Source organism: Sylvia atricapilla, chromosome 5 (genome assembly GCF_009819655.1).
Source record: "Sylvia atricapilla isolate bSylAtr1 chromosome 5, bSylAtr1.pri, whole genome shotgun sequence".
Taxonomy (NCBI): Eukaryota; Metazoa; Chordata; class Aves; order Passeriformes; family Sylviidae; genus Sylvia; species Sylvia atricapilla.
The window spans coordinates 67,392,845-67,420,538 of record NC_089144.1 but is presented as its reverse complement, the minus strand read 5'-3'; the positions used below and the strand labels follow the sequence as shown (position 1 = coordinate 67,420,538).

Sequence of the window (27,694 nt, the reverse complement as noted above, 5' to 3'; positions counted from 1 at the left end):
AAGTGGAGCTTGGACTAATTGATTGCCCCTCCACAAAGGAACCTCTATCCAGGGCTGAACAGCTTGCAGACACCTTCAAACAGAGCAGGAGGACTGCACTTTGAAGTCACCCAGGGGAGGAGGAGGACCATCTTGGGCTCTTGCGCACATCCTACGCAGGCGGCTTCCCTTGATGTGTCTGGCACAGCCAACATAAATGTCTCCATGCCTAACACACAGCGCCCAGCTTGTGTCCCTGCTTCTGGCAGCTCTGAGCTCAGCACACACAGACACGCTGCATCTCCAGTCCCACCAACTGCCCCAGCCATTGCTCTCACACCCTCAGGTGGTTTCCACTCAACATCTGGCTATTGCAATCCACTCCCCTGTCTCCCAATGAAAACTGATTTGGTGGGGATGTCAGGCCCAAAAGAAGAGGCCAACAAGGAGAAGGAGATGTGTGGCATAGAGTCACTGGACAGCCAAGGCAGCCTGGACTCCAACAGGGAGGATGACAGAGCTCCTCTCATCCTGACCCTCACTCTCTACAGCGTGAGGAAGACTGAGCTTTCTAAGGCAGCCAAAGTCTTCGAGGTACAGATCTCAATATCCCCTTCCTTTGCTGAGCCCTCTCTTCTGTCCCTACCTCCTTCCTGTCTCCCAGTCTGCATCTCTCCCCCTCTCCCCCTTCTCCTGCTCCCTGCCTGACTTACACCTTATGCTACCTTCCCCCTTTGTCAGTGCTTTGCTCCAGCTGCTCAGAGGTTCTCTGGTCTCATGGCGAGGAGGGAGAGTTCTCTGGAGGCACAGTCTTTTAGAAGGATCACCAATTCGTGCAAGGGCTGTTTAGAGCAGACACCAATCAGTTGTTTCTTTCTAGCAGTAGTGGTGGCTGGCATTTCAAGCACTCAGTCTGTGAGGATATAAGAAGCCAGTGAATTTTCTCTGCGTATTTGGCAGGAGATACAAAGACTATAAGAGCTGTGAACCACACAGGCATTATGTAGTCTGGGCACTTGAAGTACCCCTACCAGGTGCTCACTCTTATCTGGGAAAATGAATAACTCTAAAGAAAAGTATTGTACTTGTTACTTATTTTTCACAATTATTTAATGATTATGGTGCTATTATACATCAATAGGTCTGCTTTCATTCTGACAGGGTTTTAAGTTACCCAGCCACTCATTTGCTATTTCTGCACAGATGAAATTCTACAGTCAACAGTATCTCATCTTTCATCTCCTTCTTTCTCTACCCAATGCTACAGTGTTTAATCTTCAGCTCTGTCTGTATTTCAGCTCTTTGTAGACCAGACATTACTGGACTTCATTGCTTAACATGCACTTTTAGTTTATACCTCTTTTAGTCACGTTTTAAAGACATTGTAAAAATGCATCTAGACTTACCTGGATTTTCAGTCTTTGGAGAAGCTTCATCAAATGAACACTTGGCTCTTGCAGATGTTCGAAACTCAAATCTATCACTTTGAAACCCGTGGAGCCAAAGAGTGCAAGAACTCTGGGGATGATCTTGACATTTTCGTTGAATGTGAAGTTCACAGACCTGATGTTGGTATCCTTATCACCTCCTTAAAGAGAGTAGCAAAGGATGTGAAAACCAGCAGAGAAGACAAAGGTAAGAAACGCAGTGCGGTTTTTTTTGGAGTAACTTTTTTTAGTTTTAGCTTCAGCTTCATAATAGTAATTCAATTTGTCTGAAAAGCCAGTGAGTGTGCACTCATTATTTGTCTCTGCATGGCTGCTTTCCATTGCCATTGGTTCAGAAAGGGAGACACTTCATCATAGCCACTGGAACTGAGGTGAGAAGTGTTCCAGCAAAGAGGGAGATGAGAAGGATGGAGCAAAAAGCAGAGGAGAAACTAGAAACTCCTCAGTGACAGGAAGATTGGGTGCTGAAAGCTGTGCAGACAACTGATTGTTTCAAGACAAACCCAGAGGCAGACAGGTATTTTTCCTGTTTGTGGGCAGGAATGGGTGAATACAGCTGTTAGAGACCTTTAATACAATCCTGAGGGTGACAGATGAGAAGGCTGAGGGTCCAGCTCACAGATGGAGTTCTCTGAATACAGAATTGCCATGGGTTTTTCCTCCCTTGACAAGGCTGGACAGATATTCCCAGAGCACTTTTAACTGACTCAGTCCAGTTTGAGCTCCTTTGGGTGTTGTTTGAAGTTCATTGTCAGGCTAACAATGAGAGGCAGTCCTGGAAAAGCTGTTGTCAGGAACTGTGGCCATATCAAAAGCGCATCACTGTTATCAGGGAAACCGGAGAGCCAAAGAGTGTTTTGGAGCTGGAGAAGCGTTTCTTTAGGATTTCCTTGGGATTTGAGAGGTTTCAGAAGTGCCAGGACTTGGGACTACAATAAAAACGAGAGACTGTTAAAAGTGTGTGTTCGTGTTTTTTTTTTTTTTTTTTTTTCTGTAGGGAAGAGGCAAGATGTGTATGAGGACACACTGGGGCAGCTGTGCTCAGGTACAGGTTTTGAGGGGACATGGCAGTAGATGCCAAGAAAGGCACCTGGCACCCAGAACCACATGGTACAGCCAGAGACAAAGGCTCAGAAAAAAGTTCTGTGTGCACACAAGGCATCTGTCAGACTGGTATTTCTTCCTACTTATCACAGAATTGATTGTAATGCATGAAAAAACTATAATTTCCCCAACACCTCTTGTGGATTTTGTACTTCTCTAAACTTGATTTGTACTTCTCTAAACTTGATGTGCTTGGATGTGATATAATACAGCAAAAAAAATTAAATTTATTGCTCAGTAGAGAGATGTTTGATGTCGTGTCCAGTATGAAATTAAAGTGACCCCAAATGGACCTTTCTGAGCTGCAACACAGAAAGTGTGATTACAGCATCAGTCTAACCTCAGAAAGTGGTATCAACTTTATGTTTTTTCCAGCATTTCTTTTTAAAATTAATTTCTCACAAATGCTGGCATTTAAATTAAAATGATCCCATTTTATTTTAATTTTAGTCACTGGATAAGCTTCCCATTTCATGAGAAGGAAGCTGTTTGGAAATATAGCTAAAGAATAATGTTGCTGGGGAAAAAAAAAAAAAAAAAAAAAAAAGAACCAGAAGGGAAAAACTGAAAATTCTTCTTCACCTGTTTGGTTTCTAGGAAATTTAGAAATTTCATGTTTTTCTTTTAAAATATTTTTTCACTTTTGAAGGTATGAAAGCGTAAGACTGTCTTTTAGACAAGATCAAAATATATTCTTAAATCCAGAATGTAGAAATAAATTTGTTGTCCCATGTCAAACATTTGAAAACACATTTGAACTAAAACACATTTGAACTAAAATATATTTTTGTCTTTAAAAATGGCTTCTACGAATTAAAACTGAGACATTATCACAGCAAGTTAATTTCAGATAATTTTTCATCCAATCTGCCAATTTGGTCAGGAAACAAGTCAGCTACTGAGATGTGTGAGAGTTATGGTAACATGTAGATATGAATATTCTAAGATATTGATGAAAAGAAAGTTTGTAATCCTCAGCACAGCTTTTATTTTCTCTGTCTTCTAAAATTTGTTTGATTCTCTCTCATTTAACTCCTTCTGCTTTCTCTCCAGTGCCCTGGTTCCCTAGAAAAATCCAAGATCTGGACAAGTGTCACCATCTGATCACTAAATATGATCCCAGTTTGGACCATGGTCACCCCGTAAGTTTAACATTACTGTTATTTCATCTTTAAAAGAGAAACTCTCTGTAGACAGATTGTTGTAAGGGAAACTTCAGGAGTAAACAAATACTCATGAAAGAAAGCAAAAAAAAAAAAAAAAAGAGAAGATAAAAGCTCGTCCTCAGTGGAATTAGGGACTGTATGGGGCCCTGCAGGAAGGGACCACAAAAAGGGTTTTACTGTAGCAGCTTTATGTGTGCACTCTTATCCCTGCCCTGAGCACAAACCCTGGGAGAGGGAAAGAAAAAGGCAGTGTAGAGTCCTGCTCTAGTGATGACAGTAAGGGAAAATACTGGGAGCAAACCAACCAACCAACAAACCAACAATCAGACACCCATTTCTCATCAGTTTCTCAGCTTTAGTACAGATGAGGTGTGAGTTAGGCACAGACACAAAAGGGGCTGTTTGTTCCTTGACAAGACAGGCCACAGAAGCATTTTATCTTGTCAAGCATCACATAGAAAGGATGTGTGGAAAGGCAAAAAAGAAGACATACTTCACCCTGAGAAATGCAGTGAAGGTGTAGATGTGTGTCAACAGAACCTACAGGAAAGTTTTTATCATTCCCTTCTCTACATGTCTGAATTCTATGTAATCCCTTTCATTAACCTACACCACGTTTTGTTGTGAGCTATGTACAGTCCTATGTAATATAAACCAGACCTTTCCAAGTCTACAAGTCTATCTTTTGTTTTTTGAGAATCTCTTATTCAACTATAATGCTCTAGGGGAACTTCATATCCTCCTTAACCAGGACATCTTTCATTCTTCCTTATTTCTTTCTGATACAAACAGTCCAAATGTTTGTAATTTTCCTGAGCTAACTCTTAGGCTGTTTCTCATTAGATAAATGAACACACATAGGGAATTCTTTGAACTGGACAAAGTTTCCCTTCATCCTTTGCCAAATAGAAGGTGTGAGCACTGAAGAGGTTGAGAGAAAGCAGCAGCGGTGCTGAGTTACTGGAGCACTGAGAGGGGATAAATCCAAACTGAAGAATGCAGTGCAATTTAGGAGTACCTAACAAGTTGAAAACAAGTTACCTCAGGCACCGAACATCACTTGTCTGTGGCAGGAGAGAGCAGAGCGTGGGCTGATTTACCAGGCTTCTGAGCAGGGCACAAAAATGGAGAGGCTGGAGGAAAGCACAAAAGAAGCTGATGTGCAGTTAGCTCAGCAAAGATTTTGCATATACATTTCCTACCAAACAGACAGTTTGGGATGTTTATCTCCGCACCTTCAGTTTGTTCTTTAACTGGCCAAAACAATCAAACTGATGTCACAGTGACACCGATTTCTGGGCTACCCTGTCACCAGCTGCAGGTCCCCCAGGGAGGCTCCTGCTGCCGCAGGGTGGGTACAGAGCCCACAGGGACAAAGCTGGAATGTCACAGCATCTGTGTGAGTCTGCCCCAACAGCTTCTAATGCGTCCTTGTTACAGCCACTGACAAGCAAGGCTGGCACCTGAATGAACGTATTATCCACAAATATGACAAAATAAACATGCTCTCAGGCTCCAGCCCTTTCCTCAGATTCATGCACACAACACTCATTAACTGCACGGTTACTGACATTATTGCTACACTGAAAATGACGTGAATAAACCTAAGGGACGTATTTGGCTTGCAGTATTCAAAATGGTTCCAGTAAATTCTGAATATTTTGGAATTATAAATATTTGTACAGTGATGCTGATAATGCTGTTTTATGAGTTGTTTTAGCACGCAGTTCCAGATTTAAGTTTTAATTCCTATTATGAATGATGCAAAATTAAAAGGAATGTGATTCCATGTCGTACGCATATCCGATAGCTGGCAAAGCCTGCTTGAAGTTTTAATTCTAGTAAACACAGAAAGAGCAGAAAGAAAACATTGGTATTGGGTAGGTGAAGAGATAAACAGATACCCTTTAGACAGATACCACTGAGTCTGTCTTTATCACAACACAGTGAGAAATGGGCAGTGAGAATTGGGTTCTGATGATTTCTTCTTATGCCCACAGAGCTCTCACAAAGTCAAACTTTTTTCCTGATTATTTTCCAACCCAGGGATACTCTGACCTGGAGTACAGCAAACGGAGGGCATTCTTTGCTGAGCTGGCCTTTAATTACCGAGGGTAAGTACGAGGCTGCTGAAGGGAAAGGTCAGAGGTCCACGTGTTCCTTCATGTGCAGGAAATGTCAGAGGTGTAATGCATTTTGTCAATGCACTTTTGAGACAACAAAATTCAGCCACAAAAGCTTTTACTCCATATAAAACAGACTTCTGTGACGACACAGCAAATGCATTTTAAGACAAAAATCTTCAGATTGCATTCACATATCCCAGTCCTGTGCTGGATTTTGTTTTAGCAGAATATGACCCTTTATTTCAATTTTTAAGTTCTTTTTAGGACTCGGTCCTGAGCTGAGGCTGATCTTTCTCAAGGAAATTTGAGGAACAGCATTTATAAATATATTTTTTACAGTGGAAAGTGATTTACTATTTTTGTTATTTGCTTTTTTAAATGTCTCTGTCTATGCACATGAAGTGCCTAAAAACATAAAAAGTTCTCAGTTCTCGTGTAAGTGATGGAAAATGTTTCTACCTTTGTGTGTAAACCTTCACCAGAACTACAGTGCTTTCTGATAGGGCAAATCAAAGGTACAGGTACAAATGGTCATGGATTATTAGCCTCACAGTGTCCAAGAACTGGTGAAGTCTCCAAAATCTTGTGAGACTTCTGAATACAGTTTTCTCTCTTCCATCAAATATCAGAGTCAGGGGTTTATGAAAGCTTCTCTGTGATGGTGCTGTGCTGATCACATCCTCCAGGGAGGGCCCTTCCAGGCACACACCTTGTTTTCCTTGCTAGATTGCCTTCAGCAGAAGTGATGGCAAGCCTGGAGGGCTTAAATATTCCTGTTTCCTCCCCACATTGTAACAGAAGAGAGAATACCCACATCAGAGCTGACCAAGACAAATAGATGGTTCATTATTTGCTATTTTGCTGTTTCTATTTTCATTATGGCAAAAAATTGATGGTGCAGGCAAAAAAAAAAAAACAAAACAAAACCAAAAAAAAAACCTTGGAAACTGAACTTGAAATCTTGAGATGTGTCATATTTCTTCTCTTCATTACAGAGGAAACCCTTTACCTCACATTGAGTATACAGCACAGGAGGCAGCAACTTGGTGAGTTTGGTACTTCACATTTTACTCGTGGGTTAAGTGTCATCTTTTGGTCATTTGTTTTGCAGAAAGCCATTCTCAGGGCTGGTCCTAACTATTCACTTTCTAGAGCAAAAGGCATTTTCCTGACTCTCTCCTTGCCTGCTGATCCCATCAGGATACCAGAAGCCAGAAAACACCTGTAGCCTATAGAATAAATTCTTCTAACTCACCTCTAATTCACTATAACTGTGGTGCTCACGGAAATATCACCTTTTAAAACCTGGTACCGGGGGGAAATGCCCACTCACAGGACAGAAGTTCACTCAGATGACATGGCTAATTCAATATTCACAGGATACCTTGATCTCCTTCAAGTATTCGTTACTTTTAATGTGAACACTTATAATTTTCTCAAACTCAAGGTAGAGGAAATTTGGGAATACCCTTCCAGCATACATTATTTGCACGGCAAAATGGCCTTAGGAATCATATGGAATGATGGTAAGTTACAAGGGTGCAGCATTTCTTCACTGGGGCTTTGTTTCTCCTGAAGGTTTGCCACTCCAGGAGAAAAAATAAAAATAAAAAAAGTCCCAAAACACAACCAATGAATGAAACAATACTACTTTAATTCAAAGTATGTTTTTAGGCGTTGTGTGAAGTATGTGGCAGATTTCTATGAGAGCAGAGTAGTAATGTCAAATTCCTCTGTTTGCACTTTCTTCCACTAACTTTAAAATGCATCAGTGACCAGCAGTTAATTCCACATTTGTGTGATAATACAAAGCATTAATATGTCCAAATGTCTCAAGTAAGAGCAGGGTCTTGGGGATTGCACAAGGTGCCACATGTGCACATAAGAGAGAGTCTTTGTTCAGAAAGTTTTACAGTTTAATTGGAAAGAAAGCCTAAAGGTCTCTTCTTCACCTGTTTGGTTTCTAGGTGGGGGAAAGGAAGAACGAAGACCACATTTTCTAACTGTGCAACTGAAAACCCTAGAACTTAAGTATTTTGCCCTAAACCACAGGCAAAGTTTATTCCAAAGCCAGGATTTAAATCCATAGAATTAGATGTTTCATGCCAGAACCTCAATCACACTGCCATCCCATCTCTTTCAACTTTATGTTAAATAAAATCTACTGTGCCACAGAAATCCACGACCACAGAAAAATCTTGCATCTAGCTCATCCAGGAGGACACATTTTTATTAAGTTCAAATAGGTTTTTATAGTGTCTTTCAATAGTCAAAGATTGATGGTCAGTGTCGTGCTCATGATTGCTACCACCAGCCAACAATCTTGGCATGAGATGGTGTGTGGGAATGTCACATTGAAGAAAATTTAATTTTGTGTTCTTTCCTGTTTTTCTCTTTTGTTGCCAACCTTCGTCATTCCAGCTCCTCTCCACGTAGAATTAGACCCATTGTGGCAACAGAATTGGCTTTTAAAGGAGTATCTGCCCATTTCCCTAAACAGCCAACCCTCCTCTCCCCCCACCCCTAACCCAGGTTGTCTTGTTATGTAAAGCTGTTTCCAAAATTAGCCTCCCCAATTGCCATCACAGCCCCCTGAGGCTGTGCCCTGAGGTCAGCTGCGTTGCAGCTCAGCTAAACCGAGCCCTCTGCAATTGCAGGGGAAATTTGTAAGCGCAGAATGAACTCCCTTGGTGTCACTCTGAGGAGTTGCTGGATGCCTTCAGTTTGTAGCAACATGGTTATAAAAATGAAAACCAAGATATACGACGTTCAGGAAACAGAGGGTACAGATGATCTGAGCTTTTGTTTTCAAAACAGCTTCTTGGAAGGCCCTGAAACTAAGCAGTCAGAGACGCCATATGGGTAAAAGCTGTGTAAGAAAACTGCAGAATTCAGGAGAAAATTGTGGGAATGCACCTGTCACATCTTCATCATGAAGCTGAATAGTGCCATTTTTTTTATTTTTTTTTTCCCCTGAACAATAAGGAAATTTAAGTAAAATGAGGTTATTGCCTTTAAAGTCTTCCAAGCATCTGGCTCCATCTTTTGTTAGGATGCTCCTTTCTCAGAGTGTTTGGTAAAGTGTGCTTCCATCAGTTCCTTCATACCTGCTACTCTCTTGACTTTGGAGAGCACTTAGACAATTGTCTTAGAGGAACACCTAGCTTTGGATCATTCATCACTGGTCTCTGGGACTGCCTGCACTTCTGTGGTAGCCAATGTTTGGACACACAGCAGAATGGCACTTTGATAAAAGAGACCATATGTGCAGAAGTGTAAATGAGCCTGCTCTCTCTAGACTCCAGTCTGGGCATGAACCCTCTTCATGTTCATGTTCAAATCCCACACAACCTCACTGAAGTCAGTAGTGTTCTATGAGGAAATAAGCCAGGGCAACACTTGAACTCTAGTCCTCCTCATTTTTTCCTAATTCCTCCATGGAAATGGCCCAGTCTCCTGTGGCTTTTGCAATAGTGACAGCAGCCACTGTTTCTCTCTGTTCTTTTAACTTGTTTCTCCTCCTAAGGTTTTTCCTCCCCAGCTTCATTCTAGTTCATTACTCTCACACTGTGTAAGACATTTGTACAAATATAGAGCCATTACCAGGGACTGGCTATCACCTCCATAGCAACAAGAGCATCACAAAAAAAGAGAATAATAATAATAATAACAGTAAAAAAAAATTTACAAAACCAACAAAAGGTCATTCCCGTACCCAGCATTTCCAAGAATGATCTCAATTTTCATAAAACAATGTTCATAAAGTTGTTGACAGCCTAGGGCCACTTCTGAACAAAAATAACCATTTCTATAAGGTTCTTTGCCATCCTATTACTACTTGCTTATTTTGCAACAGCTAAATATATTCCAAACCACAACTCTAAATCCAAGTACCATCAAGTTTGTGAGAAGCTTAAAGGCTGTGCCCAAATCAGGTTACATATGGTATTTTCAGCTGGTTTCCTTTTGTATACTGGGATAAATGCTTCAAGAAGCTGGCATATCTTTCAAATACATAGCCCATGCCAAGCATTTTGGGCTGCAAAAATACAAACCTCTTCACCTGTCCAGACACTACTCTTCAGTATCAAAAAAGGTGCTTTTCTTAGAGGCTTTTAAGAGGCAAATCTAGGCTGGGTTTCAGGGTGGAAAAGGAGGGACCCGCATTTTCAAGTTTTACCCAGAAATAGAAAGGACAGGAACACCTGATTCATTCCATTCCTGAACTGAACAACAGAGTGCCCCACACTCAGCTCTCTCCCTGGGATTTCCCTGATGCCTCCAACACCCTAAGCAAGAAGGTGCCTAATAAAGAAGCACTTCCGTATCAGAATTAGAGTCCTGTAACATTAAAGGACACCTTCGGAGAGAAAAGTGCAACAAAAAGCCCTTATGGTTGGCTACATCCAACCAGCACCAGCTTTTCGAGTACCAGGTGTCTGGAGCTTGGACTTGCAGCCCACGATGTGTGCTGGGGGCTTACACTTCTCTGTCCATCTGGAGATGGTACATGGAAGTGCTGTTTTGTTGAGGTGTCTCATGCTGGGCAGGTTTTGATTTTCAGGAGAGAAGTCTACAGGAAGCTGAGGAGCCTTTACCCCACTCATGCCTGTGCACAGTACCTGGAGGCTTTCCAGCAGCTCGAGAGGCACTGTGGCTACCGAGAAGATAACATTCCTCAGCTTCAGGATGTCTCCAGATTTTTAAAAGGTCAGTCGTTATAAACCATGGTTTATTCTAGGGTTCCCTGCACACACTTGTGCACTACAAACCATTTCCTAGGAAACAGGCTGGTGAGCAGAGCTGATGAGCTGTAGCATTTTCCCTCAAGCATGAGGAGCTGCAGCACAGGGCATTCATAGCAGGCACATCGAGGGACCAAGCTGTAAGCTTGTGTCTGTTCTGTGAGTCACAGCAGCTGACTGTCTTTCCACACTGTCTTTTTATGGGTTTGGCTCTGTTTTATGCTTCTGTAGCCATGCTGATTGTAAGACCCAAACACAAGGACAGGGACATACCTCTCAAGTACACTTTTTTCCTGATCCACCAGGCAGGATGGAGATGTGTGCTAGAGAAAATGATTTCCAGGAGATCCTGCTAGTCATTCATCAGCTGCCTTGAAACAGCTCTGCTTCTTTCTGTCTCTGTGGCACCACTTGTCAGACTAAACTTTTTGGTGCCTACCACATGGCTGACAGGAGAGCACAAAGGCTCTGATGCTGGGCCATAAAGGCATGAAGAGGGGACCTTAAAAAAAGGACACACAAGTTTGCTAGGCTGACTTATTAGCTGGGGGCTGACTAGCAAGGAACATGAGAGTAAGTGAGTCTACATTATTTTTATGAGGCCACAGGCTGCATGGATTTCCAAGGGCAGGTGCTTTGTGTGAACCATCTGATTATCAAGAATTACTAAAGAAAGGTAATCTTCAAAGCCTCCTTTGATGTGCCAGAGAGAGGACAGCTTGTCACCATGCTGAAATAGACAATAAAATATATGGCTAAACTTTAAATAAATTGTATTTAAATACAATACTCAGGAAATCAAATTACCTGCTCTGTATAAAAGTAGGGGGTGCCAATTAGCTTGAATATGCTTTCTGTGTCTGAAGAGTTTTCTAAGATTATGGCATTTCTCATGAAGATTAAGCTGTCTGATAGCAAGGTTCTTATTGCATGTTCAGTGTAAGGGAAGGGAGGGTTGCCATGTGAAAAGCATCTTCCATCAACGCCACTGCACCCAGCTGTAGGAATTTTTCTGTGTAGGCATTATGTATTTTCTCATGTATTCTCACCTGTATTCAGCTACCTATCTTACTTCCTTGTTATAATAACTGGGCGCTGATAAATATTTTGTCTTGAAATAGCCGATCTCATTTAATTTATTTACACAGGAGCTGACAGCAGGGAGCTCCAGGAATTGTAATTCTGACTTGATTATCACAGATATTCATGCCCTTTAAGTATATCAGGTGATTTCAAAGTAGGAGAATTTAGGCTAATGTAAGACTATAATCATCCTGTTTGCATTGCTCATGTTAGTTGACAGGATTTGATTGCCTGGAGTCTGCTCACTTCCTTCACAGGTTCTATATTTTTATCTGTGTCACAAACAAGACAAAACAAAACAAAACAAAACAAAACAAAACAAAAAGCAAAACAAGCTAAACAGCAACTCTGAAAAACCAGCCAATAATGTTTGGAAAGATGTTCTCAGTGAATTTCAACTCATTTACTACAAACACAAGGTATCTACTACAAACTAATTGTATGAACTAACTGGGAATGAGTATCAAGCATTTCAGAGGCGTTTTATTCCATTCTGAAATGGACAGCTAAAGAAAATGTTGAGTAGTTCTTGGGACCACTGGTCCTACCCTCATTAAACTGTAGATTGGATTACTTTAGCCTACAGGTTATGCATGAATGAAACAATTTTTTTCAGAATAGCTGTGTTAATAGCTAGACATAATTAAGAGTGAGGAAGCTATTTTAGTCTCATTATATGAGGCTTTGAATGGATATGTCTCTTCTTAAATGCTTAATGCTTAAATGCTATCAGGCTGGGGGCATTGACCAATGCCCCAAGGAGTTTATTCCAGTGTTTGACCACCCTCTTAGTAAAGAAATGCTTCTGAATGTCCATTCTGAACCTCCCCTTGTACAGCTTTGAAAATAATAAACCAGAGGAGGCAGAGAGAGAGAGAGAGAGAGCTAACCTGGAAAGAAAGTGATCATGCTAAAACCAGCCAACACAGCCAGAAAACTTCCATCTTCTCTTTAACTTAGCAGTATCTGTGAACATAAGAAAGCATTTCCTTTTGATTTGGTATGAGATCTGTCTGTTATTACCTACTAGTGAGGCTGGCTGGAAGAGAAATGAACTTCCTAAGCATTTCACAGCTGCTTAAAGGGAATTCGGTGGTTAACAGCATGGTCGTTTGCACATGGCGAGTATTCTCGTCAAGGGTTAACCAGATGAACCTAGGCACATCTCTCTTTCTAGGAAAGATGTTTGGATTTAGGCAGTCATTGTGCTCTGCAGCTGGAAGAAATTACAGCCACTACAGTGCACAGGCTGCCTGTATACACCAGCTTTTAGGCCAAGAATTAAGCCTCGCAGAGCACTTTAGGTCAACTGCTCCAGACGTTCTCTGCAGCTTTGATTCCCCAGATCTTTGGGCGGCAGGTCCAACCAGCCACACCCCCAATTCTCAACTGATTGCTTTTATGGTGCAGTCCTGGACTAGAAGTTCAGATTTTGCAGATATTACCTTCAGCAGATAACTTTATCCTCGGGCTGTTCAAGGCAACTGGCCAAGTCTGTTCCGTTGGCAGACTGTCTGATTCACTGGCCTCTGTTTAGGAGGACATCTCAGGAACACAAGCTGTAATCTTCATTTTGCCCTCCTTCTCCTCCAACATGGATGCTAAAGCTATATATATTTCCCTAGACTCTTTCGTAGTTCTTCCAAAATTGAGTTACTTAGGTCTTAAGTTTTCATACAATATATTTTTCAGCTAGTGCAATTTTCACTTCGCTTAGAATTCAGCCCAAAGATTACCAGATTCTGAAATTTTCACATTCCTCTGGACTGGACCAGCAAATAGACAGAGGTAGCTACGTAATCTCCACAGGGTTTTTTAAAATGGTTCATTTTTGAGATAGTTCTATACTAACTACCTTTGAATTGAGTGGAGCATTAGAAGATAACTGTGGCAAATGCTCACCACCTAGTCCATCATAGTATCAGGAAGAAGCACTCCTTACTGTCCTGTCAGTCCTAAATTTCTTCATGTATTTTGTCACTTTGAATTTTTTCCTTTTTTTCTTTCTCTGGGTGATTTTTATTTTTTTTTTTTTTTTTGTGTGTGTGTGTGTGTGTGTGTGGTTTTGTTTTGTTTATTTTTGTTGTTTAATGGGAAAAGTACTAATAGCCTGACAGAGTAAGACAAGAAATTCTGGAAGAAACATGAAAAAACAAACCAAAACAAATCTTGTAAATGGTTTGGTTTCTGGGTGGGATTTTTTTTTTGTTTATTTGTTTACATTTAAAAAAAAAGGAAAACAAAAGGTTATAGGCATCATGACACAATAGAATATGGATAAAGAATTGAGAATAAAGCCATTTCTGATTTTTTTTTAAATGCAGTTTTCGCTTTAAAGAAGATGAAATGTCGTTTATGACAGTTGAGAACGCAACACAGATTTTGAATATAGGACTTCAAAAAGATTTTCATTGGCTCACTTTGAAAGCAGTGATTTTCAATTTCCTTTAGCTTTGCAGACCACCAACATGTTTCCCATGGAAATGTAGAGTGTGAGTTCTACTGACCACCAGACTGGCTTTGTTTTTCGTTGTCTCTCACAGGCCTTTCATGCTAATGCAGGGTGCTCTGGAGTAACACTGGATGTACGAGCTGAAATCACAGTGCAAAATCGCTTCATTCTTCTGTCCTGTTCTGTGGACATGTGCAAAGCAAAACACCCACGGCTGACATCACTGGGAGGCTGTGCAGGGAGTTCTAGACAAACTAGATAATGGTTAAAAAAAAAAACCAAAAAAAAACCCAGATGTGTTTCTATGTGTTAAATACACACTGGGGTGGGCAGTACTGTGACACCCCATGACTTTGCTAAGGGAACACCTACAGGATGGATGGGCAGGTGATGCCATGTTGCAGGAACTGCTCCTATACCAGCACAGGGCCACATCAATAATGATAAGCCAAGGTGTGCCTGCTATCCTTGGTGGAGGGAACTATTCCAACAGAGCAGGAAGGCTCCCTGAAACTACTGGCTAAAGTCAACATGCTGTGGAGTTGACCCTCAAAAGAGCTGAGTTCTGTGTCCCTTCCCTTTGCAGAGAGAACAGGTTTCCAGCTGAGACCAGCTGCAGGGCTGCTGTCTGCTCGTGACTTCCTTGCCAGCCTGGCATTTCGTGTCTTTCAGTGCACACAGTACATAAGGCATTTCTCTTCTCCTATGCATTCCCCAGAACCGTAAGTTTGGTGCCCTGACATAATTCCATCCTTCTGAATGTGTTTGGGGTCATCCTCTTGGGACTGGCTCTGGAGTTCCATCGAGTAGTCCACAGAATGAAACAATTTGAGAAACTGGTAGCTGGAGAGTTAGAAGGGGAAGTCATGCATGAGAGGGTGTGGTTCTGTCTCTCTTGCAAAGCTATTTGGGGAAGGAAAAGACTGAAGAATATCTGGTTTAATCTTTTCATCCTGCCCTCAGTTACCATCTGCTGGGGTTTGGTTTTCCTGCTGTGAAACTCTCCCAGTAAGTGCTGGCCAGACAACAGCAATTACATTTCATGAGAAATTATGAGTTCACACAGAGGCTTTTGTTGTGTGCTGGGACAAAACAGGGACCCTTCAAAGACGTTGTGACATAGAAGGTTAGTGCCCATGCCACCCCAAGGAGACAATAGACAAGGTGACAGGGGGCAGCTGCCTGCCTGGCAATGCAGGAGGGAATGCTCTGATCCTTGAGAAGCCAGGCCAGGTATGAAGGCAACCACTGTGGAGAAGCACTAAACCAGCTACCTTTGGGGTCTACTGGCTAAAGTCCTTCACAGGGAGTTCATGAAGGGCAGGAAAAGAAGCCTTCAGTAAAAAAAGAAGGTCTCTTTATTTTCCAGAGACTGCTGCCATGAGTTGTTGGGTCATGTCCCCATGCTGGCTAACAAGGAGTTTGCCCAGTTCTCACAGGTAAGAACATTTTCTGCTGGCTCTTTCATCAACTGCTCTGGGTAGCAGGCCAGAGGTGCCTCCAATACACGCAGCTCACCATGAAATGCCTAAGACTGGGTTGTGCCTGAGTCATGACCTGCAGGCATGGTGGGCTAGCAGTGACCTGGGAGAGGCTCCCTTTCCTCCAAGGGGGTGGTATCCCTGCTCCCTATGAACACAGCGGGAAAGGAAGGGCAGGCAGAGCTCGTGGGACTTCTCTGTGGGAGGGCTGTGTCTGTCTGGAGAAGGATGTCTCTGTGGGGCTGGAGTCTGAGCTCTGCTGACAGAGTTGCTCCCCTGGTTTCCTGTCCTACACCACATGAACCTACACAGCGGCTGAGCCTCCGAGCTGGTTCTGTCTCTGGATGTACATTCTTGCCTCACAAGAGACTTTAATTGTGTCCATCACCATGTCATTCATCAGAGTTGTTTTTTCCCTTTACAACTCACCAGATTCTCACAGCATTGCCCACACTGGTGAGGAGGCTCCAAAAAGCAAACAAAGCTTCTTTGTACAAAAAGGGGCTATTTGGTACGAGCAGTCAGTGTCAGACCCAACTGAACTCAATGACCTCTCATAATTAAAGACTTCAGAGCTATGAATGTTCCTCAAAACCATAGCAGAGAGAAGAAGATATCTCATTGTCCAGGCTTATCAATCAGCGGCCAGTGTGGAAACTGATGATAAGATCAGAGGGGTAACACGATGTAGGTCACAACACGACATAAGGTTCCCTAAAGAAATATCTTTAAAAGAAAATCAGTTCACCTCATATGATGTGGTTTCCAGTTGTGCCAACTTGAATACATGCCAGCTACCATTTTGATCATAAATACTGGTTCTCAACAGAATCAGAAGGGTAGTACTTTAAGTGTCCTGGTCATCCCATCTATAATCTATTCTGGAGGAAACCTCTTCAGTTCAATTCAATACTGGAAGTTAAGACACATTAGAAAAAAGAGATTACAGCAATTTCAAAGCTTTCAATTTTCTTATTTTCCTATCAATAACACAGGCTATACAACATGAGATCACATTCAGAGAATTTTCACATTTCACTTTTTTGTCCCCACAAAGTATTTTCACAGTTGAAATTCACCCCATGAAAATTCTTTTTTGCTCCATTCAATATGAGAAGATGAATGGTGAAAATGCCCCAATTTTGTTTGTTTGTTGCATGATATGGCTCCTGGGATAGCAAAAAAAAAAAAAAAAAAAAAAAAAAAAAAAAAAAAAGACATCTGCAGATTCCTATTGTGAGAATAACATTTAACAGGGAGCACAGATGAAAATAAACAGAATCATCCCTGCACAGACATGACCCACTCATAAGGGCTCATGTCAGAAAGAGTGAGGGACAGAAAGGTAATGACAAAGATAAAACCCACCTCTGCTGCTCCTCCTTCTCATGCCTCCCTGTAAATTTTTGCCCTGTGTAGATAGTCCAGCGTTAAGACAAGAGATGGTTAATTTTACACAGAGAACACTGAGGATTAAACACTCATCTAATGTGGCTCCCAGTGGTATGTAGCTGGGGGCCAGGGAGAGGTAGGCATCCTGGAAGCCATGGAAGGTCATTTTGGGTGACAAAAGCAATGAATAGTTCATGCTATTCATGCTAGAAATGATGTGGCCCTCCGCCTTCCCCTCTTTCTCTCCCTTGGGCTGAATAATCACACTAGTGTAACACTGTCTGCTTTGCTTACTTGCTTTAGGATATTGGACTGGCTTCTCTTGGATCATCTGAAGAGGAGATTGAGAAACTGGCCACAGTAAGTACAGATGGCAGTTTAATATTGGAGGCAAACCCCAAACGATTCACTGCATATCCCTTGCTGTGCAGGGAAGGCTCTCTTTGTGTTTCAGATTTTTACAAAAATGGAAGCATCAGCAGGATTGTCTCTCCTTCTGCACAGGTTAGGAAGGTGCTGGAGCAGGGGCTGGAATCCCTCTGGGGGAGCCCAGAATGCTGTGATTGATTCCACCCGAGGAAATGATTACACTTCTTGGTTTTATAAGGAAATATTTCTTAAGCTGAGTTTTTACAGTTTCAGACACAGGATAGTCCCCACTCACATTCCAGATTCACCTAAAGCACTAGATACCCAGTGTGATACCTATGTTTTCTCCTACTCAAGGTGCAGAAAACCAGCAGAATTTGGTTCACCTCATATTCATTAACCTCCCCAAATAGGTGAGCACTTAAAACCAATTTGAGAGCAGGTAGCGCTGTTCAGTTCTGAGTCACTAGGCTGTCTACAACTGTCAAAACTCTTTGTACAGCCCCTTACTATCATCTTAACTTGTCCTGAAAATCATCTGGAGGCCAGGTGGTTTTTTTTCTGATAATGGCAGCCATTTAGCAGTCTCGATGATTTTTTTCAGAGGAGAGGAGCTGTGTGAGACTCATTTGGTACAGGTAGTGAATGAAAGGAGAATGTCACCCTGAAGTTCCTTACCCAACCCACAGTCCCACTCAGGAAGGAGGTTGTGACTCACCTAAAATCCTTTGGTGCATATCCATCCTTGGGTTAGGGCTAATTAAGGCTACTATTATCTTTGAAGATTGCTACAGGAATCCTTTGTAACTTCATCCAGGACTGGTGATGTGAGGAGACTGTGACAGTGACAGTGCACATTTCCTCTTCCACTATCTGGGGCTAGAGAGCCTAGAGGGATATTAAGACACATGCCTTTAGTAGGGTTAAAAAAATTCTAAGTCCCAGAGAGCCATTTTGCATCATTCCCTAAGTCTTGGTGAGATTGGGTTAAGGCTTGTGGTTTATAAAGCATTCTTCTGCAAGCAGCTCCTCCTCACCCTGAACTGAGTAGGCCTAGGCAAGAGACAGGGTTAAGAGCAGAAGAATAATGGGTCTCCTGTCTGAAGATTTCTTAGCATCACCTAGGGTTTGGGGAGGTAGAATAAGGGCACCATTTTTGAACGGGCTGCTTGCAATTCAGGGTCTGTGAGAATAGGGTTTTGCAAGTGCCATTCAAGTATTCTGAACAGTAAACCTATTTTGGATTAACATACCCATATTCAAATGTTTAAAATTTATATAAACCTAATCTAGGCTTACTGCTTTAGTTCCTTTCTAGAAAGTGAAGATAGAGAAGAACCTGAAGTGTATTCATTATCCTGACATGAAAGTCCAACATTAATTCTATGAAGCCAAAAACAGGATATCTTAATAAACACTAAAAAGAATTCCTCCTCCCATGTCTCATTCTGCAGCCAAAAAAGCCTCCTGCAAAATGAGGAGATACTAAAAAGAGTTTTCACTGTGAAATAACTAGAATCAAGATTATTAACAGAATATAAACACAATTATTTGCTGAACTGTAGAGAAACCAACACAGGATCCTGTAAAAAGAAAGATCCTGGCACGTTGTTTCTTTTGAGATAAAATTGAAGGCTAAAACCAAGTCATCAAAATGAAGAAGTGTGTGAGAGATGGTGGGAGAAAGAAAGAGAATGTAGGAAAGAGGCAGAATAGACAGAATAATACAGAGCTACACATTATTTTACAAGTTGTCAGCGGTCCTTTGAGCAGGGTCCTGAAAATGTCACACTTTCAAAGCCAAGGTCTGTCCCTGTGCATGAGGCAGTAAAGTGCTCTGTGTCTCTAAAGGAACCTTGAAGAGCTGTAACACAAAGCCATATTCTTGAAATGCCTCATTTGACATGTTTTCCCTTTGCACAATGCCTATCCAGCTTCTCAGGGCATCAGCCTGTGTCCAGAACTGGTCCTCCACTCTCCAGTTCTTTAGATTTTTTAATATGGGTAGCACTAAAAGTTTGGCAGAGCCAAGAGTTGCTTTCATCTCCCTGTTGTCCAGCAGGTAAAGGAAGTTGACCCTAAGTATGCTTTTATCAGAAGAAAAGCCTAGAGAAATGTATCTTTATTTTGGATGGATGACTAAGATATGATTTTGGCTGGAGGATGACTAAGATATGATTGGCACGACATGAAAAAAAAGTGTTCTTCAGTTCTTCTGAATGAGATCACATGGACAAAGAAAGACAAAGAAAGAGAAAGAAAGATAAAGAAAACTCCCTTTTCAAGTACCTCTCCAAAGGTCTTGAACCCTCTGTCAGGATCTACCCATCCTTTTGGGGGCTGTGGGTGGAAATCTATCAGTTTCCACCGACAACAGTGAGGCTCTGGACTAAGAGGGTTGCAGGGTAATTTGTGACATCTCCAAAAGAAAGAAAAGGATATGAGTTTCTTCACCCATATATTATCATTCCAAAATTTTAATTTTTTTTCCAAGTGGGACCACCAGTTTTGAAAAGAATACATGTTATGTTTAGTGTGTGTTATATCCTGAGGAGAAAAAAATAATTTTCTTAAAATATGCAACAATAAGATTTGAAGATACAAAAATATTAAGGAATGAGGATTAAAGAAAATTAGAAGAAAGATGAGAAGCTTAAAAATTCCTGCCTTTTCAGACTGTTTTTCACAAGTTGTTCTAATTTCTAGCTTTACTGGTTCACTGTGGAGTTCGGCCTCTGCAAGCAAAATGGATTGATCAAAGCTTATGGGGCAGGACTGCTTTCATCTTATGGGGAGCTGAAGGTATGTGTCAAATGCATAGTATTAAAAGATTTCTATAATCCACTTTCCTGAACTCTGCTAAAAGCAAACTATGTTTTTCTACAAAAAAAAAAAATTACGATTCAAAAATTCAGATTTTTTTTCTTTTACGAAGAAATAATTCTCCCTTCACCGAAGCTACTGAGTAGGGGAAAAGCTACTGTGAGATGAAATGCAATGAAAGCATCTATCCCATAAAACATCAGATTTTTTTCTTCTGCCAGTAGTAATGCAGCAGACTTTGACACAAACCTCACGTTCCTTTCTGAATTACTCACTAGAGGGCAATATTATGCCTATTATGAGCTTGGCTGTTTTGTCCATGCCATTGACATTTGCACACATGTGAACCTGACAAGCACCAGCTGACTGGACCAAATTAAGTACAAAGAAAGTGGAAATAGCATGGACACTGAAAAAAAAAATTGCTTTAGTGGTTTTTGTTATTCCTAAATACATTTCCAAACTAATGTCAGCTCTGGTTTTACATAGATCAAAATCTGCAAACACAGGTTTCATGCTGTCTTGCTTAACTGTAGAAAGAGGACTTGAACACTTCTACAGGAGGTGGGTTTCCCCTCCTTTGACCAAACAGCTAATAGGAGAGATATTAATTTCTCCTTTATTTTGAAGAGCACTGATGCAGGTGATAATTTTTAATTGCAAAAGCCCAAAACTGGTATCAGCAGGGCTCAAATGCCTCAAACTGTGCAGATATTGGATGGGGGTTTTTTAACTGGCAAAAGCCAAAGGAAAATAAATATCACTCTTTTCAAGAATTTTTATACACCAGAACCCTTTTTTTTTTTTTTTTCCCCATGGGAGATATATTTTATCACATAAACTCAGCAGCCTAACAGCCAGATCTATGATACATTTACACTGAACTGTGGCTGAATCAGCATAGCTTGGACTCCCAGAACTGGAGATAGTTGGGTTGTCACGACAACAAACATTTCACCAAACTCTCCCAATTGTCTAGAGGTCAGCCCACTTCCCAGTCAATCCACAGGAGGGATGGATCCCAAGGCATTTCAAGTAGGAATCCCCACAGAGGGACAGCTGAAATGGCCACAGAGAAGGAGGAGCATTCCCTGACATCAACCTTCCCTTTTACCACTTGCTGAGTTTAGCACTGTTTAGCACTTGCACTTTGGAGATTTTGATGAGGTGTCTCTGTGGAGAGCTTTCTCTCTTGGTAAGCTGAATGACCTGCAGGTTCCTTAGCCCTCTAGAGGAGTAAACGTGACTTCCTTTCTACATAGCAGCCTGATCTTGGCCTGACTGGTCATCAGCTTCACACTTTGTCCTGCTGAAGCTACTGTTTATCTGGGAATCCTTCAATACTTCTTATATTCACTGACAACAAACAGGAAACAGAAAGTTGCTTTCATTTACACCTGGTGGAATGAGAAATGTCCAATCAAAGCACAAGTCAAGGCAACATTTATTCTACTCTGCCAGGCTTAAGATACTTTATGATTTTAAAGCAAGCTCATTTACATGTTAAACAGGATACTAAAGGGCAGGGCTAATCATATTGCTGATATTTATGTTCCTTTCGTAGCAATATGCACGGCAAAATCTATCTGATGTGGTTGCCTCTTTTTCTGTTGAAGTTTGACTCAAATGAAGGTGAAAATCTCATCAGAAATGCTCATTTTTGGTGTTGGCAGTCTAGTGCACCAGACTTGTCCTCTTTCTCCTCTCTTTCCATCCTTTTCTTCCTCAGACACCAACAAGCTCTTCTGCTTTTGGTTAAAACCATAGGTGAGGACTGCTCGTGCACAGAGCTGTGCTATGTAAAACAAACAAGTTCAACTGCATCTCAAACTCCCCACCTCTGGGACTGACAGCAGGCAGTCCTGACACTTCCTGAGCTGATAAATGGCAGCTTCTTGTCATTACTTTTACCACTGGTAATTGTAGGGGAAAGCTACTGGGTAAACTTTTGATAAAACTACCTCTTGTGTTCATCCATCATATTACTGAAAATACGTGCAGGAGTGATAGCATTTATACTCAACCAGTGAGGAATAGGATTATCCCCCTTTCAGCATGTTGATCTAGTATAAAACCCCTAAATTGGAAGTTGGGCAAGCAGTTAACCAGCAGCTCTGCTGTGCACCCTGCAGAATCCCTTTGTGAGCTCTGTGAGTTCCTCACTGTGCATCTTCTGGGACAGTGGCTTAGTGCTTCTGTGCACTTCGCCTCGAGCTCCCGAAACTTGTACACAAGTTCATAATTTCCATGAATTTGAGTGCCAAGGCTTCCTTCTTGAGCTGACTGATTTCACCTCATTGGTTTTTATTTAGGACAAAACTGAAATAGAGAAATATTTCCATTTATTCATTCTAGGCTGCCTGAGCATCTAACTTCAGTATAGGTGCTGGCAGTGTGGGTAAAGTGGTGAGGTCCAATGCCTAAGCACCTGTTAGCAAGCTGCAAACCTGAACCAACTGCTTCTTTTACAGCTGAAGAGAGAAAATATAGTGTAGTTCAGTGCCTGTTTCGTAGAGGGGATTTTTTTTAGAAATACAGCAGTGTCTAGACAGATCTGTTAGAGAAGATGAAGACTAGAAGATAGTCAGGCTCATGATAGACTTCAGTTTATTCCTCCAGATAAGTTTCGCTGCTGCTTGGCAGAAAGCCATTTTCCAACCTAGTAATTATCTGCCAGTCTTCTCAGTGGGCCCAGACACAGGCTTCTGCACGGAGGTCCCAGACTTGATTCCCTATCATTTACCTGATCAACATATTTGGTACAGGCAGTGAAGTTTTGGCACTTTGTTGGCAGTGAATATAACAAACACTGTAGGAATCTCACTGCAGGTCGTATGAAGAAGGAGACACACTGCAGCAGCCTGGGCAAGGGAGGGGTTTCCTTTCACCTGAAGGCTTCTAGGCCAGGAGTAGCAGAATAGTTCAGTCACCAAGGAGGAAATCAGGGCATGAGTTACTAAGGTTAGATGGTTGGCTACAAGAAGATAACAGCTAACCAGCGGGAGAGGGCAAGCAGCTGTCATCCAGCTTATGTTATATGAGAACATAGCATCAGCAAGAAGGCTGGGAACATCCCTGGACTGCAGCCTGGACTGACTGTCTGTGGGTGTGTGACTGTAACCAAGGGAACCACATCCTGACTGTGAAACCGTCAAAACATTTCCCTTTTCTCCACAGCACCCACTTTCACCAGTCGGAACTTAGCTTCAGGTAGATATTTTCTGGGGATGAGTTGATCCTACCCAAACTCAGGTCATGATTTGGGGTAAAGGCAGAGGATGAGAGGTGGAGCTAGACACACTCTGAGTGAGTCTTGCACTTGAATCCCTGCTGTCTAACAAAGCATTTAGTAACAGCAGCTAGGTATCAGAAGGATCACCATCCCCGAGTCTAAGCTGAGCAGTTGTAATGGGGCTGACTGCTGGCCAAACTTGCCTCCTCTGAACTGTAAGAATTCCTCCCCAAAAGCTCTCTGTATTGCACTGTTTATTTCACTTTATTCTGTCAGCTGTTCTACATTATCCCAAATGCTTCTTCTGTTAACACTCAGCTGGACTCTGTCCTGCATACTGTAAAATCTTATGGCTCATACCACACTTCTGGCAACACTCAGTGCTACATATGCTTTTCTTGCTGCACACCCGGTACTTAACTTGTAGAGGCCTTTAAGGCCATCCAGTTTCAAGCTGAACTTCCACTGAAATCAATGGGATTTTAGTTCTGCTTCAACACTGACAGCATTGTGGGACCCCTGTCAGGTTTTGAGTTACTGAAATCTTTTCCCATTCGTTCCCCAGAGCTTCTAAGATTCTAAGAGCAGCCTCATGTTTGTGTATACCACCTTAGACTGTGTGAGTGCTATCCAAGGTTTACTCTTCAATTACACACTGCAAATGAAGAGCAAGAAAAACACCATCTTTTGTATAGTCTTGGGGTTTGGGGGGTTTTGGTTTTTGGGGTTTGGGGTTTTTTTTTTGTTGTTGTTGTTTTAGGTTTTTTAAAGCCTGGTATTTATTTCTGCACCAGTTCATTGAAATGTCTAAATATGTGTTTAGTAGTACTGTCTTAATTTTTCCAGCTAGCAGATTGAACTGAAAGTCTTGAGCAACATCACCTGCTCTTACCAGTTATTTACGAGTAGTACCCTGAGAGCTGACATTTGGATTACAAATGGTGAGGGGAGCCTTCTGAAGACTGGGGAGGAAGAGAGAAAGGGAAAGAGGCAGATCTCAGAGGAGGGTGGGTAATAAAAGATGGGCCCTCAGTGAATGAGTCCCACTGTCCAGTCTGAAGGTGGGAAAAAAAGCTCTCAACATTGCTGGGATGAGTTCTTTTCCCTTTTGGTTTGTACCCAGTACACCTTTTGGGTTGTACCCAATACAACCAGCTTTTGGGCATATCCGTGATGCAGTACAGATGTCACTGGAGCTGAGCTAGGTTTAAAGCACCTCACTTGGGTTTCAGGGGCAGACAAAGTGTTTAGGAGCTCACTTTAAGCCTAAGTAGAGCTGCCTCCCCAGGACTCTGGGTTTAAAAGGCATTTCCAGTGTATGTAAACAAATGATTTAGATCTACTTATGGGCTGCAGTGTGCACAGAAGTGGCTTCTATAAGCCTCCTGCTTGCCTGGGGGGACAATGTCAAAGGACTGGAGATGAAAGTAAAAGAACCTCTATGGATTCAAAAACTCAAACGTGCACACGCAATATAGTGTTTATTTATATCCTGGATTTCAGGGAAGATTTTACGCCGCTATACTGGCCTGGAAGCTGTGCATAAAATACCAGAAGCATTCTGTCTTCTGTTCTTCATTGCAGCAGGAAGCATGAAATTTGTAACATGGGCTAGGGGACTCTGAAGTTGTGCTAGACAGGACTGTGAAACTTCTGTGATACTATTTGAAAAAAAGCAGCATGATATTTTCTTCTTCTGGGTATTTATATTTTGAGGGGTGGCATAGACTTTCCCCTCCCTGTCTGAGAACACGGCTGTGCTATCCAGTTGTACAGCACTGTAATATAGGAAACAAGGAAACAAGTATTTCTTTTTTTTTTAATTAAAAAAAAATTATTTGGTTCATTAACTGCTAATCATGAAAATCAGCGCTGACCAATGAAAGAACAGGACTTTATATATACCCCTAACTATTCTCCAAAGAGAATTTCACAGCTCAGCAGGGACTAATTCTTTCTCTGTTCATTCACCTGCTACAAAGTACGCTTTGTCAAAGGAGCCAGAGTACAAGCCTTTTGATCCAGAAGTGACTGCAGTCCACCCCTATCAGGACCAAGCCTTCCAGCCTGTCTATTTCATAGCAGAAAATCTGGAAGATGCCAAGGTCAAGCTTCAGTAAGTAAAGTGTTTGTGGGTATTTTCCTTGAGGAGGGGCACACTGTGTTGATCCTTAAACTCAAATACATCTATTACCAATTCAACAACCATGCCAGGCTATCTCGCTGCATCTGCAGAGTGGCTTTTGTACAACAGAGTTGAGCACAAGCTTATTTATCTCAGAAAAGGTTCACAGAAATTCAGGATTTATTTTTGCTACGTCCCTGTCCCATGCTTAATCTTAGCAATGCTTCATTTTAGCACCTTCTGAAGGAAATTCTTTAACTGAGCTGTGAGAGTGCAATCCCACCCTATGTGCTGGTCCATACAAACTGGGGATCGTGAAGAACTGATTTACCCAAGGTCACATGGAAATTTTACAGCAGTCTCTGGAATTAACATGGAGCAGCAGGGGGCTTAAAAACAAGATTGCCTTTCTCCTCTGATTCTATCTGCACAAAAATCCAGAATCAGCATTCGCGGGCAATCTAATATCTACAAAGTAACTGTCTGCAACCTAAATAACATTATTTCAAATTACCTTGAGGTGTTTCTAAACACTTTTCCTTAACTGTATAATGTTGCGCAGTAAGGAATTTTTTTTTCTTTTTTTTTTTTTTTTTCATAAATAAGCAGAGTTTAAATTCTGGCCTTCATCTCCAACAGTTAGAAAAACATGACCAATTCTGGCTGGAGGCAGGATGTTGGTTGTGGAGCTACTGGGGAGCATGTAGGAGCTGAAATGAGGAATTTATTAGAGGAAGAGAACCTGAGCCAGACTTCTTCCCTACTCTCTCCGCCTCTTCCCCAGAAGCACTGTCTGCTGGGGCTATAGCTGTGGCTAATTAGGCTCTTCATCTAAAATCTGAATGCTCACATTAAAATTTTTAATACGTGAAAAAAAAAAAAAAAACCATGGGTGAGAACTCACTGGCAGAAGAGAGAGGACTCGCCAAGCATTTGACTCAGGCAAACCTGCAAAGAATGTATGAGGACAAGGAATATACCACTCTCAGGCATGAAGCTTTTTCATAGACTTTTTCAAGACAGTTGCACAGCCAAGGCTGCTCAAAATAACTGAAGGCACAAGAATCTGTCAGCACGGAAAACATAAGGCAACATCAGTACAGGGGGTTCCTACCAATGTGTACTTAATGGAAATATTGTCGAAAATGGCAAGCAATCATGTTTTTCTTTTAATAGAGACAGAAAAATAGCCCAGGATGCCTAGTATCAACAGGTTTTTAGAATATTACACAGAAAGAGCTGCTCCAGGTTATTTCTTGGAAGCGAAGGCGGCAGACATGCTGTGCTCCTGCATTCCTCAGCTTGTGGTTGTAATAACTCTGAATTGTGTGAATGCAGAGCTGTGAGAGCACAGACGGGTCTCAGCCAGCCAGGCTGAGATGAGGCACTGCAGATCCTCGGGGCTGCAAGTGGTTCAGCTGTGGGCAGGATGTGCTGCACCCAGGCAAAGCTCAGGAGAAGCAGTGAGGAGGTGGCACAGCATCCTCTGCTCCCCACTCAGGCCATGACTACACCCCGAGAGATGAGGTTCTGCAGGTTTTTGCCCTTAAGAAAATGCCTTTTGAACTAGAACTCTGTCCTGTCTCCCCACAGGAACTATGCAATGAAGATCAAGAAGCCTTTTGCTCTGCACTATGACCCCTTCACCAGCAGCATAGAGGTTTTGAACACGCCACAGAAAGTCAAGAAGGCATTCCACCAGATAAAAGAGGAACTGAAAAACTTATGCTTCGCCCTTGAAAACCTCTTTTAAAACCACAGCAGCACATCTCACCCGTCTCTGACATACTTGTAGGCAGTGCTAGCACTTGAAGGCTTAGTGATGAAGTTGTACTTGCAGGCAGAAATCTTAAATGCACAACCCAGCTCAGTTCAGGTCATCTTTTCATTAATTTAGGCTGCTGACTTAGATGAAAAAATGATCTCCTGCTTAGAATGCTTCAGTGGCAAACAAGACTTACCCCAGGTTTTGGTAGGTGATATGAGCTACACCTCTTTGTAACATATTCATGAGTTATGGGACTCCTACAAATTTTTTTCCTTCCCTTGCCACTTTTTCAAGTTATCTGTCACAAAATAGCATAGTAGCTTTTCATCCACACGGTGTTGTATTTGCTGCCTTAATGACATGATCACAACCTCTTAGGCTGGCTAGCTGCCTTCAGTCAG

General features: G+C 41.8%; 1 protein-coding gene across 1 annotated transcript; it reads left to right on the top strand.

Annotated features, from left to right (window-relative positions):
* The first annotated feature begins 396 nt into the window (after positions 1–396).
* On the top strand, positions 397–27,291 carry LOC136361967 (tyrosine 3-monooxygenase-like). Its single transcript, XM_066320250.1, has 12 exons — positions 397–573; positions 1,440–1,614; positions 3,585–3,673; positions 5,744–5,811; positions 6,819–6,869; positions 10,388–10,533; positions 14,690–14,825; positions 15,473–15,542; positions 17,280–17,336; positions 20,052–20,147; positions 25,383–25,516; positions 27,119–27,291. The coding sequence occupies exons 1-12, from the start codon at positions 397–399 to the stop codon at positions 27,276–27,278; spliced, it is 1,359 nt and encodes a 452-aa protein (XP_066176347.1). The 3' UTR covers positions 27,279–27,291.
* The last annotated feature ends 403 nt before the right edge of the window (positions 27,292–27,694 follow it).